A 19,848-nucleotide genomic window follows, 5' to 3' on the forward strand; every position below is an offset into this window, starting at 1 on the left:
CTAATGTACAACCGATGCAGTACAGTGAACTTCAATCGAAAATATTTTCACATCGTACATTAAATACCAAAGGGAAAGAGGAAAATATCAAATAAAAAAATATCTAATATTTTCAAATTTCTAAAAGAAATCAAAATAGTTCACTTAATTTAATCAACCATCCACAGGTAAGGAATACATAATACAATCAGATACATAGATAATCATCTGCATAATTTAACACTAAAGTACCGGCACTTTGCACAGACCGATTTCTAAAGTAACGAGCCGAATAATTGATCACAAGGTAAAGTAAACAAATTAGATGATCGATTTCTCGTAATGGAAATTGAAATAGAAGGGAAGATGGAAATTGAAGAACTAATTGACCCTAACAATATAAGAACCGATATAAAGTTAAACGGGCAAAAAAATTGCAGAATTTTTAATCGAATTTGAACACTAGAACTACCATACCAGTCTAAATGACCGGTTTCGATTTCTTTGTTTCGCAGTTATTGATGTTATAAAAGCATTCAATATTTGAAATGATCTTGAAAACAACGTTTCATTTAAATACTGTAATGAATGTCTGAAGGTACTGAAACTAATCTATTGTTTCAATTTTTATACGGATTACATATGAATCGTATGAAATGTTCAGCTGTTCTAGTGTTAAAACCGGTCATTTGACCGGCCGCCGTACGTTTAGTATTAAAGTAGTTGCCAATGACCCAACGGGGTTGACGAAAATATACAATAAAAAAGAAAGAAACATGTATTCGGGAAACTGTGTACCACTCTCGTAAATTTTATTCCTCAGTTCGTGCCGAAACATCTCTTTTGGAAATAGCTTCTGATTTTCGCGGGTACGCTTGACAGTACTGCGATCAAATTACGATCCGAAAGTAGTCTCTTGAATTCCGCGTATTGTCAGGCCTCACCTGCTCCGAGAAGAGCGCGGGCCAAGAGCAAAAGGAGAGTCTCATCCATCTATGAGGAAAGGGTAGGATTCCGGCACGATCGATTTTGTTCCGGCCGCGTGACTCATCCATACGAACGGAGGTTCTTTCCTTGTAAGACGGGACCTTTCCCGGACAAGGTCTTGTCTAACCGCAACAGCCCCGAGAGGAAAAGAGGGAAATATTTCCATCATGTTCACCGTGTACCCCAGGAGGAAGGTTTTGTCGAAACACCGGCTCCTCTGCGTATTAATACTAGAACTACCGAGCACTTAAACCGTCTTTTTAAAATTTCTTTATAAAACCTATAAGCGTGGATTTATTAAGATTTTAATTGACTTTTATTTAAGTTTAAGTATTCCTAAATCAGCTTTTTTAATTATTTCTTAAAGAACTGTCTGTACCTTTACAGTAATTGTAAAAGAAGAAATTAGGAATTGGTCATGTCGACCCGCCTCGTAGTTCTAGTGTTAACTCTTAACTCCTAGAATATAGAATTGAATATTACTTTCATATTATATTTAATAATTATATTTAATAATATTCAATAATATTATTGAATTCGAATTGAATATTATTTTTCCATTATTAATTGTAATGCTTCGGAGTGGACATAGACATAGAATAAGTTCTTCTTCTTTTAATGAATTACATAAACAATGAAATATTAACGGGCACAGTCGACGGAGAGTTATTTTATATGTGGAAATAAATAAAAACTACAGAATAGAATTCATTTTTTTTTTTTTTGAGACCATGTTTTCTATAAAATCACGCTTGAACACGTTAATTAAGTACAGCTCTGCTCGACAAATTTTCAAATTAGAACAGAAATTTCATTCTTCTTCAACGAAAGAACCCAAATCCCCGTCACGGTATACGGGGCAGATCACGAAGCGTGATCAACTCAGATTATTCTGCTGCTAGCAGTTGGATCGGAAATTGTTTTAGCTCAAATAACATAGTCCAAGGAGAGCTGTAAAATGATTGTTACCAAATATTTCTTTAACCTCTTTTTCCAGAGTTATCAAGGTCACCTTCAGTTGTTCACAGGTAAACTTACAATTTGTTTACATCCACCTTTTGGAAGATACTGAGACAAATTCGACAAAAATCATAACCTTTTTTTTCTGAATCCAAAAAGATTGAAGAAAACTCTTAGTCGGAAGAGTTTTACGAGATTCTTAGAGATTATTAAAGAGGAATAACAATACACACTGTTGTACACTTTCTAGAGCTGCCGATAGATCAGTATTAGCCATTATTGACTCGACCCCTTGCGTAGTGTTTGTAAACATTTCGTTCTATATCTTGTGACATATTTAACACTAGAACTACAGGGTGGGTCGGAATGACCCATTCCTGATTTCATTTTTTCCAGTCATTCAACAGGTAACAGATGCTTCTCTGTACAAGTACTAGAGAAACTGGTTCAGCAATGCACAAACTGAATTGCAGACCAACTGAAGACTTCTACAGATAAATTTCAAAAAGATAATTTAACTGCTTGGTAGTTCTAGTGTTAATGACATCGAACGTAAACTGTTAGTAATGTCTCGTGATCTCCGTGTATCGAAGGTGACCTTGATCGCTCTAGGAAAAAAAGCGTCAAAAGAAATGTGGTACGATCATCTTAAAGCTCTCGAACCATGTTATTTTGGCTAATGAAATTTCCGATCGAATCGCTGGCAGCAGAATAATCTAAGCTGATCACGCTCCGTGGTCCATCCTGTATACACATCTCGCGAACACGTTCAATATATATAAGAGAGCACTGAACGTGACAGGAAAACAGTGGAGAAAATGGTAAAGTGACAAAATTGGATCTGTTCCACGAAATCGTATACGAAGAGGGAGTAGGAGAGGAAGCGGTGGGAAGAGAAAGGGAAAGGGGCTAGGTGGCATGGCCCGGAAGGAGAATGGCGGTACGAAAATTACAGAATCCCCTACATGCTCAATTAGCGGGTAACAGTATCCAGAGGGGTAGAGGCACTTCCCGTAGCTCGTGGCTCGTGGCTCGTGGCTCGTAGCTCTCGGAGTACGTAGGAGTCAGAGGGGGGCCGCCGGGGGACGCAAACCTCGGGGCGGTGGACAGCAATTGCGCGAACGAGCACGCGTTTGCGCCGCGGAGTCGCCGTGCCTCGGCTCGACTCGACTCGACTGAGGGGATGCTCTTTAGACCATACATACAGGGTGTAGCAGGGATTGGAAAGGTTCCGAAAATAACTGTTTGAAACTGTCCTATGAGTCGCTCGGAAGCTAATGCGTTCAAATGTAGCAAGGAAAAATTGAGAAAATGAACGTTTTGGGTTCTGAAATTATTACACAATATATTCAGAAACGATAAAAAGAAGGGCTTTCTGACTTAGAAGAAACGAAGGCACGAGTGAATCCTTGAATAACTAAAAAGAATTTGATTTATTCTATTATAGTTTATAAAAATCAGAAAATATTGTAGGAGGAAGAGAATTTTATTTGAAACAGTATAATTATTTCATGGCAACTCACAATAAAACCATCCACAAATCAAATAACTCACATACTATTTACATACTCAGATGCTCTTGTTTCACTCGCAAAACTTTCTAGAATATTCTTTCATTACCATGCATTAACTTCACTTATATTTTGAATATTCTAGATTTATTAAAAAAAATGAACATTATTAATATAAAAATCCATATAGAGAAAACCAATTTAGTCTAGAATATTCCAATGCTTTGAACATTCATTCAAAACGCGCTCACACACACAGTCGCATCATTCATCTATTGCACACACATTCATCACTCATCAATATATTCTCACACTCAAATACATCCATTCCCACAATATCAAGGAATCGACTGAACTGCATTGGCTTCTGAGCGCCTCGTGTATCGGTTCCAACTGAAACCGTTAGGAAAAACCGAAATATGTCGCGACTGTTATTCGGTATGTCGGCTCTGAGCTATAGTAGCGTTTCAAAGTTCCCAACCAGATCGTTTTTGGCTAATCTATGCCATGTCGATGTGTCGCTGTCATTAATGGAAAGGGTATAGTCAAATGCTAAGTGCAGTATGTTGAATACTATACATTAAATTATTATTATAATAGAAGACAAGTATTATTTCCTTTTGTAAACACTCTAATCGAAAACCTTTGAACATGCTGAATTATTTATTTCTAAAAAAGTATAAAGAATAGATGATGTTTTTTACGTATAAACTTTAGCAGTGTATTCTACAGTTAACGGTAAGAATAAATTATTGTATAACTAACAATGTATAAATGTCTTGTCGCGAAATTATAAGGGAAATGTGCTACTTCTCCTAGTTAATTAATGTCGAGCAAATAGTCCTCTATTGTACTGATCTAAGAGGATTATCGTGCCACTCACAGTTCACATTTACGTTATGCACAGTAATTCTTGTTGGAGCATTGCTCGTATCGATACGGTAGAAAGCTAGTACTCCGACGAGAGAATTAATCCAAGTACTAAATACCCCCGCGGTAAATTGTGCGTACATATAGAGCATTTAGAAATCGTTATGTGAGATTTTAACGCTAGAACTAGCAGACAGGTCAAATTGACTCAATGACAATTTCAAAATGTCTACAAGTTGAAATGTTGAAATAGCATATTAAATTATATATTGTACTAAGCATATGAAGTCAGTATGTAGTAAGTATATATATAGAAAATCAGCCATATATTATGAAAAGTCAATTATATACTATAAGAAACTCAACACGCTTTATAAATAAAACATAACCGTACTTTCTCATGGTGCTGAACGTGTTAAATGGAAATGATGAGGTTTATTATATGACTCTAATATATGTTAGAGCTGAATTTTATAAGACTACTGTAACGAGACCAAAACAGTTTTTCTATTTTCATAAATAGTTTATTGGAGCAAAACTCGAGGTATAGAAATGATAATATCAAATTTTATGGTCTACTTCTTGAAGTTTTTGTAAATATATTCCATACATAAATTTCTGATAATGAAATATTATTTTTATCTTCGCACTCGAGTATCCAGCTTCGATATCATTCATGTTTTCGAGGAATCACTTGACAACGATCAGTGATTAATAACACGAGATAACTGTCGCTATGGCACAGTATATTTTCGTAACACTCTACGAATGGTACATTTAACACCAGTACAGTTTTTAATTAATTCTGTACGCTCGAAAGTTTTTCTTTCGCTATAATTATTCATTGTTTCCTAACGAAACATTGATTGAACTATTAATTCTATTAAATGAAAATAACACATGGAATCAATACATATAATTACTTTACTTGAATATTTTATGTCTATATCTATACTTTATGTCTAATCGAACATTGAATTTTATAATCTTGCGACTGTGAGTCGCCTTCAGAGTGTAAAGAGTTAACGGGTCAAAAAAGAAGCTAACAGCTTGAACAACGAACCAGAAAAGCGTTCAAAAGTAATGTTTGCAGTCTTGGCATATGTTAGAAGTGTGCTCCCAAACTGAAATTGGCAAAAATGGCAAAAGTCGTTAGACTATTTAGACGAATGATTAGTTATCTAGGATCAAGGGTTAAAGATCCAAGTCCCATAATTCGATCATGAATTCACGCGTATTTCTATAGGATCATACGCGAAGCACTAACTCACGAACGTCCTATTGGTCGGTTCTTCTTGCAAAATGGCCGCGTGCACGACTCACCAGTGTATCGCGCCAGTTGGATCGTTCCAATGTTCGGTTGCGATGGGAGTGCGATTCAACCGCGATTTTCTAACCTTGAGACGACGAATTACGTTTGTCGCGGTGTGTGTCCCGATTAAACCGTGCCGGATGTGACGGACACTGGTATGCGCCTACCGCGTTAATTAAATGCAAATACCGTGTAACTTGGCCGACGTGACTCCCGATCTACGAGCACTTTCACGTCGTCCCGACTGGGGACGTTTCCGTTCGACGCTTATCGTCACGGAACCAATGGTTCCGGCAACATCCTCCTGACACAGCCTTTTTACCGTGCATCATTAAAGGACCACTAACCACTTCGTTGCTTCTCGACATTCGCACTTTCGCGTACACCCGTGCCTTCCTTTGCGAGCAGCATCCATTCCACGTGGGTTCGTTTTACGCGAATGAGAATCGCGTAAATAGAGTTTGTCGGTAGAAAAGAAAAATGTTGAAAGCAGCAGTTGATGTAAGGTTTAGAAATATATTTGTTTTATATAGCTTGACGAAAAAATAGTGATAATAGTATTTCAGGAAACAAAAGTGAATTTTATTCGGCGTCATTAAACGCTTTAAATTTGGCTAAACAGTATCGTGTAAATAGTGTTACAGTTTACTGCATAACAAAAGTCTCGCATGAGAAAGTACCGCGTAAATGAGGGGACGGGCTACAGGATTATGGTTAGGTTTGGTATCATAAAGAACATAATAGCATTTTATATTAAACGTTAATAAACAGTATTACATATTGTGATACATTTTTCGACGAAATGGCTGAAGTTTTCCCAATGTTCTACTAATAACGATGCAGAATAACGTTCAATAGGAAGTATTATTATATAGATATATATTTTCTAATAAATTTAACCGAAACCTGAGTAGTACCTGAAATCAAACTAATGAATTTAAAGAATATTTTTATTACCTTGAAAATTAAAACCGACATCAGTTGTGAGTGTGTAGAACAAATTACAGAATGTATGAGTAGCTAATAAAAAACAAAACAACGTTGTTCAACGAATGTCACGTAGACCGTCGCTATTAATCGAATCTATTAATTGTTCAGAAACTTGCAAGAGTGAAAAGGGCGAGGCGCGGGAACAGATAAAATATAAACATCGATATCGAGGCGCAATCTTCCTTTCCATCGAACCGATTGGATTTTAAAGAACCTCGAGAAAACGGAAAGAGAGATCGTTCGATCGGTTTTCTGATTTCTGGTGAGTGATACACTTTTAATCGAATTATAACGCCTGAGACGCCGATGCCCGTTGAAGATTTGTTTCTCTAGAGTTTCGTTTCAATAAGTGAACCTTTCTGTTTTGGCTGTCGTATTGTCGCATACAGTTTCGGCGCTTCCGTTCGTTTGAGGGTTCATGGCAGCTTGTCTTCATGTACGCTAACACGAGTGTTTTTGTTTGCACGTTTGCACGATAGTTTGTGATAGACGTATTTTACATAGACGTGTTTACGGTATTGTTTCTATGTTCTTATTTTTCTTTAGGGATTGCGAAGTGTCTGCATCCTTTACAGCAGCGGCTCGTAACACGTTGACCGCCACGAGAATTTAGAGCGTTTCATATAACATTACTTATCATATCATAGCAAATGGTATTAGAATGAATTAGCAATGATTTGGTATCATAGCTCTTAACACTAGAACTATCAGACGGGTCGAAATCACCTATACCTGATGTCTTCATTTTGCAATTACTAAAAAGAGAGCAGATGTTTCTCTGAGAAATGATTAAAGAAATTGATGTAGCAATGCGATAACTAAATTGAAAATCAATTAAAGTCTCAATAGATGCATTCTTGAAGTCTCTATAGAGGAACTGCAAAAGTCAGTTTAACTGCTCGGTAGTTTTAGTGTTAAGTTACACTTTTATTTAGCTGCCTACGTAATTAAATATTTTCATACGACATCCGTTTTCTTCTTGTACTTTTTTTGTTTTGAGTAATTTGGACGCTCCGGTCATTGGTGACCACTGGCGGTCGGTGTGTTAACCTGGAATGTTTTCACCATTCATTTCGATTGAAATGAAAATCAAAGCTAGAAATCGCTTGAATGCGAGTGATGACTTATGCGTGTCTCTTTCAAAAAAGGAGTTTCACTTCGAGAGCATTTTAACGAATAAACGACAACCACGTAGCCATTAGATATTGAGATATTCTTTTGTTTGAGTATGTAAACGTGTATGTTTTTGTTTTAATAAATAAATCACTTTGCAATAGATGTAATTTTTTAATTATAATTTTTTCTAAATAAAGAAATAGAAACACATTTGTCAAGAGACAAGCAAGAACTTGTGTTTAGTGTCAAGAGGGTGCCAGTCACTACAAAGGTTAACCAATTTGCATTATTAAGCGGAATAATCCTCACAGAATTACTTCTAGTTGTCTACGTGTTACTCGATTATATCGGTTGGAGCAGATTAATTGCAATCGAAAGCTTGAAAGACTTTCAACTGAGCATCTCTGATTCATACAGTAAGCTTCACTTTTACAGCAAAGATGCAAATGGGCTGAGAACCATTGCTTTACAGGATAAACAGTGTTTTGTATCGTTTGTTTTTCAAATACCATCGATTGAAATAGAAGGTTGACTAGTGCACGATGGCGTGCGTCGGTTTTTCTTCAATTTTCTCACGCACATCGCTGTCGCGCGAAAGAAGAATACTAGATACCGCCTCGAAGACCATTTACCCGTAACTGGAATCCACACCCACTCGTGCTCTCGCATACGCGCACACGTCCGAACATGTTCTTGGGCAAAATACGATTACACTTGCAAAAGCGGAAGAACAATGTATGGTGAGTCACAGCGAAAATCGTACACTGCGTACAAAAGATCAGAGAAGGCAAATAAGTTTCGTAGTGTAACAATGTTACGATTTATGTGGACTAAGTTACAAAGGATTTTCTATTTTCAAACGAGTTTTGAAGTTTCAGAGTTCAACGAGTTAGTAACATTGAACAATAGGTGGAGATTAGTCAAAAATATGTAATAATATAGAAAAATGTGAAAATTATCAATCAAACGTGTCTTTCAAGTAATCGCATAAAAAGGAAATCTTTGGAAATATTAATTTTTCAATTTTTAAGTTCTTATACAAGAATAATCTTATACATGTAAAAAGTTCAAAAATGATTTGTAAGACAATGTGATGAATATATACTTTGGGTGCATTTGTATTTATCAACAATGGTAATATGAATGGAAACGAATTTTTAATTAGAAATGAAATGAATTAAAGAAATGAAGATTCTCTAACTATTTCAAATATAAAATTGAAATTTGAAGCACACGTAGAGGAATTATATTGTTTTAATTTGTTAGTGAGTACTGTATGTAGTTCGAATTAGAAAACCGCAATTAAAAGTGGAAAGTAGCAAAGATGAAGGGAATAATAGAAAATAATAGACAAGGAAGTATACATTGCTGAAGGAAATAACAAATGAATCAAGAACAACTTCAAATAGGAGCTTCAGTGCTTATAGTAGAAGGTAAGAATGAAGAAAAATTCAAGGCAGTCCAAAGCTTGATGGATTGAAACTCGCAAACGCGGTGGAATAACATTTAAGAAAACCTTTTAATCCTGAAACAGTAAGAAGAGTGTTGCGGTAGAATAATTTCCATGGTCGTAGAGCTTGGAACAAGCCACTTATTAGCGAAAGAAAGAAGAGGGAAGGAATAAACCTCGCAGGAGAACATATGAATAAAGATTTTAATTTTCCGAAATTATTTTCACAGATAAAAGTTGACCGTCGTTGAAAAAAAAAATAGAAAATTTCAGATAAAGATAAATATCTAGATATTTTGCAAGAAATGAAGAAATGCTGTCGGACAATTAGGAATTTTTGATTATTTCGCATTGGATAGTGATAATGATGTAAATTACGCGACGCATTTAGCACAAATGAAGCTACTGTACAATTTTCTAATACATTTCGCCAATTAATTGACCTGATTGTTGTAGAATACATTGGAATGAATTGAAAGTTAGAACTTGTAATCACGCAAACACAAATAAAAGCCATTTAACAGGAGTTTTATAGAAGATTGGTATAAGTTTAAACGCGATTTTAGAGAAAATGATAAAATCAACACTAACATGATCACGTGCAGTAGAGTCAAGAACACCTAAGAAAACACCATCATTTTTAATTAGAAACGCACGTATTCCTATAGGAGAAGAATATCATTTCTAAACAGAAAATAAATTTACAGCAAATTGCTTTTGAATAGTGAAAAACAAACATGTTTAATGATGAATCATGAAGAAATACAATTTTTTGGCCTATCTATACTAAGAAATTTGATTATTTAACTCGCCTACAGAAATTTCAGTTTTTATTTAACTAAGACAATAAGTAAACACAACGTCTGTTCGGTACAATGGATCGGGACGAAATCAGCAACTGCATTAAGTCGTCTTAAAAATATTGTCATGAAGATTGAGATCCGTTTTTCTTTTTAATTGATTATACTTTTATCCAGTCTAATCCATAAATGGCTGTCTTTGCCAATTCTATTTTTAATAATCACCAAACACCCTAGTACTTCGCATTCAATGACAAATTCTTAATTGATGTCCAACTATTGATATGACTGTTTTCTATTATTAACGAAGTGTTCCCAAGGTAACCGACGCATCAAGCTATTTATTTTTCGAAATATGTTGTTGCACATTGGGACCTGTTCCATATTAGGCGATATTACCTTACGCTTTATTCAGCTTATATAATAAACAAAAGTGCTGCGCGTATATGGCGGACATTGGGCCGTTAAGGGGCTAAAACATCGAAACGACCGGTCGATTGGTTGATTTTCTCGGTAGAGGGAAACATATGGTGAATTTTCCGCCTTGTTTTCCATTCTCATTTCGAAAACAGGAATCGTACAAGTCATTCAGTCGTTTGTCTCTATCGCGTAGCTAGTTCCTCGCTGCCTCGTTGCTGGTTTGTTTATTGACTCAGGCCGTGTTCCAAGTTCTCTGGTGGAACAGCCGCCGAACGGGACGCGGACCAGCTTCGAAATAGCATTTCAATTTTTCATTACTACCCGCCGCATCGTTCCTCGATATTGTTATGCGACGCGCAGACAAATAATTGCCAGGGGGCATTACTCCGACGTGATTGAAATTTTCGGGCTCGTTTTAACGTTCCTTTTTACGGGGATCGTTTCGTGCACTTTGTCACGGCGTCATGCTTGTTTTCGCGTAAGTGAAATTTTCATGTGGCATGATTTAACCCTTTGCGACCGAACGTCGACATTTCGGCGAGATGAAATGTTCATATTTTGATTAAATTTTACAAGAAATTTTCATATTGTGACTGAGTCGCAGACAAATCTTTTAACCATTTCGGTGCTGTGCGCATACACGGGTTTTTCGATTTTATTAATCTCATGCGTGCCGCGGTGGCAGTTGTTATTCATATAATTAGTATATTATTATGCAATAAGCCATTATGTAGTAAGTACTATCAACATTTAAGTAACCGCCTAAAAAAGACTTTAACTGTAACCTTCTCTATTAATTTTAACCGTACTCATTCAAGAGACTCGATTAAAAATTGTTTCACAAAAGCAAAAAAGGTATGTACTGAATTCCAAGTATTACTACATCAAAACTTGCAAAATAACAAACGAAAAAATAAATGAAATAAAAGGTAACGCGTTGCTAAGTAAAAAGTGGGAAATCTGTCAATTCGGTTTGTTAAGTGTTAAGTAATAAGTAGTGTATTCAAATGTTGATGGTCACTAATGACTTTACTGTTACTTTAAAAGAAACTCAAATTAAACAAAAAATATAGGTATATATGATTGATATACGAGTTTCTTAGCATTATTCAATTTGCCGAAACTTAGGAATTACAGTTACAATTTAGTTCATACTTAATTATACGATTTAACATAATTCATCGGTATTCAGATGAGCAAAACAGTATTTCGTCCAACGTTTTAGAGAATATTCAAAGGGTTTATTACTCAAACAGCAAGAGATCAGCACGTAGTTTCCTTTTTTTCTATCATTTAAGAGTAAAACTACCAGATAGGTCAAAATGACCTATTCCTGATCTCTTCATTTTGCAATTACTAAAAAGATAACAGATGTTTCTATGAGAAATAATGAAAGAAATTAATTTAGCAATACGCAAACTGAATTGTAAATCAATTGAAGTCCCGATAAATTCACTTCTAGAGTTTCTATAGAGGAATCACAAAAAGTCAACTTCACTGCTTGGTAGTTTAATGTTAAGTAATTGACGTGTAATTAAGCTTCGTCGGCTGAAGGTGTTGTATATTTCAAAGAATCTTCGTCCGCAAAGGGTTAATCGATAAGCATGACATTTCCTCGTTGCCTGTATCGAACGAGACCGGACTATATCGCTGTGAAGTGACTGTGCGTCGCTGATAACGTATGCAACTGGTCGATCCGAATTATCATTAGGTGAAGTCACAGGAAAGCCACTTCCTCTACAATTTTAACACGTCCAGTGCAGCATGTGTTTTCTTTCTGGTAGATGCCAGTTTTTGTGAGCAAGTAGTTCCTGTGAGACGCGTGGACATGGACAATGATACGCGTTACACAGCAGCGTAAATATAAAGAAGTAACATCAGAATACATGAAAATCACCAAATTTAAATATAGTTTAATATTTTATTTGAAAAGTTACTACAGTTTATAATCAAATATAACTGAAATTTCTGATGGCACGGAACGTGTTAATGGTTTTTTAATTTCGTCCAGATTTAAATATGTCTGTATAGGTGGAATTCAATGTCAACTTCAGAATTAAACAGTTTTTTAAGCTTCTTATAAGTAGGAATTATGAGGTCATGTTACATAAGATGGCTCACGGATTTACAATTATGATTGTCATAGTTATTAAAAAATTCATTATATAGTCCTCGGTCAGCAATCACCCAGTCTTAAGAAATTATTAATTAATCACCGGCGGGTGAAATATTCGTATTGAAAAAGTACTATCAGAATTAATGGTTTTTCCTGGTGGGGTAGCAACTGTTACAGTCGATTTGTGTAATTCTGTGATAATCAATTTGGCAGGGAAATGAAAGTTACTACGTTTGTGGGTACGTCGACAATTTATAATTCATATCGGTAGAAATCTGCTATTGTTTATAGAGTGTAGTGAAAAGTCAATAATTAAAAATTGATCTATATCATGCATTATATGTTATTCACGTATATATGTATGTATGTATTTTATCGCACCGATAACACATATCTAATTCACAAAATATATTATATGTTGATAGAAATATATGTACTATATGAATATTGGTGGTTTGTTCTATCACAGCACAGAAATCTACAAGAAAATCCTTTTAAATCTATAAAGAAATTGATTCAAATCGAGTCTATGAGAAACGAAGAAGAAAAACAGGGGAAGAATATTGCGCAACGTATAAATTATACATTCTTCTTACAATATTGCTTCTTGTTAGGTGTAATTTCAAGAGATTAAATTCTTTTTTAATTGTATACATTAACAACGCATCAACTCCTCGTACGTAGTTATTAGCTGACAAGACTTAGAATAAGCGTACGTATTACGATTAATTAAATTTCGTTGCGAAATCATGAATCTTATAGCCTATCAAGAATATTTCGAATAATTGAGAACTGCGATTAATACGTCCGCGGCCAGCGTCACAAATATATGACGCTCAACAATTTGCATCTTGCGCAAAGAAACTTAAATTACTTTCGCGGTATTTTTATTTAAAATCGTAACGCTTGGTTTAACGCGGAGGAAGTTGGCGAGATTCTCGTCTTGAATTTTATTCGTAGTTCATAAAAATGTGATTTGTTACGTTTAATAAAATATTGTCACTATGGAGATTGATATTGAAAGAAACGATTTCTCGTTAAGGAACGCGTTAAGAATCTTGTGTAGAGTTGCTTCCATCTGGAATTTCAAACTTGACTCAGAATTCTTGAGAAATGTAATTTGTACTTATTTGAAAATGACGTTTGTTACAGAATCGAGTTAATGAATTTCGATATGTCGTTACATCATTGACATTGCTGACGCTAGCACAATAAAATCAAGATATTTGCGAGCGAGCAAAGACAAAAAAAAGTGATTTGTCAAGACGCGGACCACTTCGGGGCACACGATGCTTCCCGTAATTAATCACCCGAAGGTGCAAACTTTGATACGACCGAGTATAAAGTGCAACGTTGTCGAGACGCTATTGCATTGTCATAAGCGGCGGGTATTAATCGGGCTTTAAGACCCGATTGCCTTGAGGATTCATTCGTCTTAGGAAACGTTTTTCTGCATTGCCCGGTGTGTCGTTACCGAATACCGATTATATTAAAACCGAGAAACGCGATTCTCCATTACTATCGAAAGAATCGCGTTTCCAATGAATCGTACGTGGGTCGCTGCAAAAATTTCGGGAAAATATGAGGAAAGTGACTAAAAACTTTGAGCTAATGGTTTTATCGTTTTCCAGAATGTTCTCCATCAAGAGCAACGCATTTTCCATTGTGTTGTGTCAGCACAGTCTAAACTTAACTGGGGTCGTATTAATTTCAAGTGGAAATAAAGTCTATGATTTGTTTTCAAACTTTAGACAAATTAAACAGAATAATAAATCTTTATTTTATACAAATTATTCTAATAACAAATACTTTAATGCTTCAAATGTTATTTATAATTTATCATTTTATATTGCAATTATTTTCGTTCTATACGACCAGAACGGTGAAAGTGTTTTGTCGGGCGTAATTCGTTTTACGACCGCAAAGGGTTAAAAATGTGAAGCTTTACGAAAATAACGAACTGAGTGGCAGGGTTATAAATGGCGGATTCTCGATACCTTTCCAGTAATCTATATACGTAAAAACGAACCGTTTGAATTCAATTAAACTTCTGAAAAGAGATAAATCACGTTAACGTATCCAATGAACGATAAGTCATTCGAAATACGGTTGTCCATGATTTCGATTCGTGGTTCGAGTCAAGCGGTGCGACACAATCTTATAATTTCGACTGTTTTATCGATCCGTCTAATGAATTATGCATCAGGAATGGCGCGGAACGCGAGACATTTGAATGTCGAAGATAATTTCGATACGATCGATACCGGACACGACGTTAAACAGCTTTTTCAGAGGAACGAGTGTCAGTTCCAGGCGTGCCATTCGACGTAAGGCAATCACCGTTCAACGTGGACGCAGGAAATCCACGTTGTATGACAAATTGCTGTGTACCAGTGCTGCAAAAAGAATGACAGAGGCGTTTTGAACGTGCTAGTCACTGGTTCTTGCGATTCCCTGAAAAGTGAACCAACCGCCGGTTGCGCCTTTTCATAGAAACCAGTTTGCAGCGTATATTGCGTTATGAGACACCGTTTCATCCTGTTACATTTCCGTAAAACTGTTGCGCTCTGTTCGCGCGCTATCCAATAAAAAACGTAAAAATGTATTACATGACCTAAATGGACGAGTACAAAAGATACATAGAGAAACAAATGTAAGGTAACAAATTTACACGAAAAACTGAGTGGTCCTTCGACTCGTAACAGCTCGTTTTTGAACCACGCTCAGCGAGTAAAGCTATGGTTCTACGAGGTCTGGTATAAAAAGGACGAAACTGTGATTGTATCTCGTTATATTGAATAGTTTTGGAAATTAATTCTCTACACTGAATACGAATCCAATAAAGGTTTATCGAAGATCTCATTTCTTCACGACTTCGCAACGATTTTTAACCCCTTCTTTTATGATATCTTTCACCGCTGTGCTCGATGAAACTACTTTATCGTTAATTATCCAGTAGAAAAAGAAAAGAAATTGATGGTTAATCTATGTCTACGTGTACTGTAAAGGTTAGAAATTGATAATAGACAAGTAATATTTCATTTATGTGACAAGTAAAGAAATAACATTTAGATTTGTCGAATTGTAGGAAAAGGGGTTAACTTTCATTGCAAAGTGGCATGAAGATGTGGCTAAAATATCGTTTCTACATTAAATTAGGAACTGTAATAAGTAGGATTACAAATTTTTATACAGCTCAGAACAATAACAAGTTATAACTGGTCACAAAATTGTCCATATGGTGGCCATGGTAATAGGAAACCATATTGCCAGTGCATACATTCGCTTAACAAATCGCGACGATGAAACCCTCTGAACCTACTTAGCCTGGTAAAAATTTCGAAAAGATGGTATTACAAAGCTTCCGAGACAAAAATTAGAGAGGCTAATAAACCAGAGTGAATTGTGCGTCATTCAATCACATGATACAAACCGTCAAATACTGCGTGTCCATTATTAATAAAACGATAGACACTTTTGGAATAACCGATTAGAACCGTAGCCCAAGATAATTCAACGATTTGCCCGATGTTTCTTTTATATTGCCGGTTTGAAGTGTTTTTGAGGTAGCCAGCATTGTTTGGCACGCATGCAGCCACACTGATGCGCTGGACCAACGCGTGTCAAAGATCTTAGATTCCTGCTCGTGTGTCCTGGCTCCTGGCAACGGGTCGATATACAACGGCTGGGTCGACTGAAGGGTTCCCGCGTGACTTTAGCAGGGGACAGCGAAACTGGCTGTCATTTCCACCCAGCCTCTGCCCACTACCCATTCCTACCCCTCTAAACCGCCCCTCTTGGATACGCGATATTATGTTCCTGAAATATTGCCGCGAAACAAACAGTCCGCTGCATGCTCCTCTACGCGTCCCGTGTTTATCTTTGCTCCTTCTCTTCCCTGTCCCGTGTATCCGCGTTCCGTTCCCGATTCTCTGCACTTTATCCTTCGCTTTTCCTGCCTTCCGCCGCTGTAGTTCATCGAGACAATCTACTTGTAATCCCCTATCAAGGTATGTAATACCTTGTACCGCGTTACGAAACGTAATCCTTCTAGACTGTGCGACAGTCATAAAATAAACCGACCTTTGGACATTTTTTTAACCCTTTGCAGTTGAGATGCGTCTCTTGGTCGTTGCTCGATTCGATGTAGCAAAATTGTGAAGTTTGATATTTAATATTAATCAGTTCTACAAATTACAAATACAAATACAAGTACAAATCCTGTGATTTGTTCCTTAACCGTGATCGGTATAACTACTTTGTTATTAATAATTTATTGAAAAAAGAAGAACTGTAGGTACATTCTATGTGTAGGTTTTTTCTATGGTATAATGATGGGCAACGGAGGAATGATGTTTCATTTGAATTCAAAAGAATTGTGTAATATTTGTGTTTTTTTAAATTTTCACCATGACCCTGACACGTTATTATAAGTATATATACTACACCTTAATTTATGCATGATTTCTTTTTAAGTTAGTTCTAAAAAGTGTCATATGTATCTCATTAGAAAACAACGGATGTTTTTAGTGAAAAACCTTCGAGTTCAAATTTGGACGATACAACTTTTTGTATAAATGTGAAAATTAATTTTCTGAGTGACATTCCGAAATTTCGTTGAATTCAGAAGATACATATAAGAATATTAGGAGAGCAATTGCTGTGATAAATCTTAAATTTTCAGTTTCTGTTTCGTTAGGAGAATTTCTTTGATTGTATGGGTAATTTGACGAGTTCCAATTTGTTCAAGGCGTTAACAGAGAATTGTTAAGCGTTTTAACCATCTGTGAACTCGAATTTTTATAAACCTTTAAAAGGTCTTTCCATGCAAAAAACTAAATTATGCATGGAAACTGTAAATATTAAAAAAGAAACCACGTACCAATCCTTTGTTGTTTGAATAACTCAGTTATTAATTTGCAGCTTCCGATTTTGGATATCGAAATTCAAAGTCGAGCGGTATTCAACCGCAAATGATTAATCTTGAATGTTGCGAATTTTATCATTCAAAAACGTACTATATTTTTTTTAGGTAGAAATGTATATTTTACTTTGAAATTGTAACAAGTCTGCGAAGAGCTTTGAAAAAGTGTATGCCTGCAACTAACACGAAAGCAGCCGGCGCAATGTACGTGAAACCAGAAAACCGAAAAAAATTTCATTTTGGACGAGTGTGTGATCCGCTCCGAGTAAAAAAAATATTTGAAAATGAGAAACTGATGATGTCTGGAAGGAAAATACGTTATTTTTGTTAAGTAATGTCAGTTTGCTTAAACTGAATATTGAAAATATCGTTTTAGTTCTAATTACAGACATATTCTACTGAATGTATTTCGATCAGACAATCAATTACTGAGATATAGTTTTAGCCAACTGCGACAGTGTTGTCGCGTAAAGTGTGTTCAAAGTTTTAAGCGAAATTTCATTATGTATAAAAGAAAGGCATGCCGTTTATAGCTAATCAGATATTTGAGGTTTATCTAATTAAGCTTCCTCTTCCTCGTGGAGAATGTTTAGAACCTTATTAACTTAACTTCGAGCAATTCTTGTTGCCTTTGTCGTTTGCTCGTATCTTCGCTTCACAATTTTCTCAGTGCTGCGTTCGACAGTAAAGTTTGACGCAACCAGGCCAATTACTCTTCCCATCGTTTTAGATATCTTAAGAATGGAGGAACAGCCTCGATTAAAAATCACTATTACCAAGTAATTAGCAATTTAAATGGTTTTAACACCGCAATAAAAATGTGTTATCAGTTGTGATGTACTCCCGTAGATATACTCGCATAAATTTACTCACGTAGATTGCCTTAACGACTTCTGGAAACAAATCGCAATGTAAATTACTAGCATTCTGCGTGTGTACTCTTGCCGACATATTTTTTCCAGATCTTTCATCACTTTCCTATTATAGTTTCTTAATTATCTGCATCATGTATTTGCATATACAACAGTTCACAGATTATAGGATTTTTCGATTTTACAATTAATAAAATAATTACGAAATTACTATTCTTGTATACTAATGAAATAAGCTAAAATGAAAGTGACACATTTGCTATAGAAGTCACTGTGCTTTGTAACTACATAGCTGCAATACAACGTAGCAACTTTAAATGGAAAAATAATTTTTTAATAACTTTTCATTCGGTACTTATTTTTCGAGCCAATCAAGATTGTCCATTTTATTAGCATATGTACATTCAGCTAACCCCTTGTCCTGTTTATTTCGCAACGATGCCTGATAAAACTATTTTATTGTTAATAGTTTATTACTAAAAGAAAAGAATTCAATACTTTATCTCTACGTTCGCTCTGAAGGTTTCGATTCAATAACAGGAAAGTAATATTTAATTTATATTTAAAAACAGTGAATAATATTCAGATTTATTGAACTCTGTTTAAAATACTCATCACGAGTCTGACACGATATAGGACAGGAGGTTGACTAACAATAGAACACGTTCAAATACAATTTTTTCATAAATCAGTGGCCATAAAAACTGGATCAATCGTGTTGCACGGTTTCAACACATTTGTTCACATGGACTCACAATCTTCCCGATAGAACCCTCGCTCGTAGAGAACTCCATATTTCACGAAATAAGGTCTTGAGATACGAGGTTCTGCAGACCCGTGCACGTTGCATCGTTACGTTCCGAACGTTTCGTGTTTTCCGTTTAATTTATTCCGGCACACAAAACTTCGGCGTTCAGTTTTTTCCCCTCGACATTTGAAATTCGGCCGCGGCACGCGAACATCCTTCACGCGAAGGGTTTCCCTACGTCGCGTCGCGTCGTCCATCTTAATTCCTCGCGGTTCGAGTGCGAGCAGGTTGCAAACCATCGAGATTCTCAACTGTGTGCATTACTGTGCAGCTCTCACATTCTGACAAGGAAAGGTATCGAACTCGGAAACTCAAAAAATTATGGAACTTTGTGTATAACTAGGATAAGTCAATCCTATACGTCCCAATTTCTTTTGCGCCGAATTTCACTTTGAAGGGGTGCAACCGCCGTTTCAAAAAATACAAATGTTTCTTTCCTGTGGATTATTTTGAAAACCGTAAGAGATAGCGAAAAAAAATTCCAACGAAAAATACTTTGTTCCTTCACGTCTACAAAATTGCAAAATAAAATTTTTAATTCAAAATTTTGAAAATTTTATTTTGCAATTTTATAGGCGTGAAAGAACAATGAATTTTATTGAAACTTTTTCTATCTTTTACGGTTTTCAAGATGATAATGAAGGGCATGTTCTACAGTGATTATTTCATTTTCCATTTAAAGGGAAACTCTCAAAATTAACGTATAACTATTGGATCATCTTTTGTTCACTTT

The 19,848-nt window shown here is 35.7% G+C and overlaps 1 protein-coding gene across 8 annotated transcripts in view; it reads left to right on the forward strand.

Moving 5' to 3' along the window:
* The window catches only part of wge (BAH domain and coiled-coil containing protein winged eye), a 216,778-nt gene that overhangs the window by 106,808 nt on the left and 90,122 nt on the right, over positions 1-19,848 (forward strand). For 5 of the 8 annotated variants that reach the window (XM_076370362.1, XM_076370363.1, XM_076370364.1 and 2 more), the window contains exon 1: positions 12,192-12,252. The exons of 2 other annotated variants lie outside the window; for them this stretch is intronic. In XM_076370362.1, the coding sequence (XP_076226477.1) occupies positions 12,231-12,252 (22 nt within the window). In that variant the 5' untranslated portion in view covers positions 12,192-12,230. Of the gene's footprint in view, positions 1-6,717; positions 6,872-12,191; positions 12,253-19,848 lie in introns of those variants that run through there. One more of the 8 variants, XM_076370366.1, reaches the window with a different exon arrangement.

This window comes from Nomia melanderi, chromosome 8 (genome assembly GCF_051020985.1).
Source record: "Nomia melanderi isolate GNS246 chromosome 8, iyNomMela1, whole genome shotgun sequence".
Lineage (NCBI taxonomy): Eukaryota > Metazoa > Arthropoda > Insecta > Hymenoptera > Halictidae > Nomia > Nomia melanderi.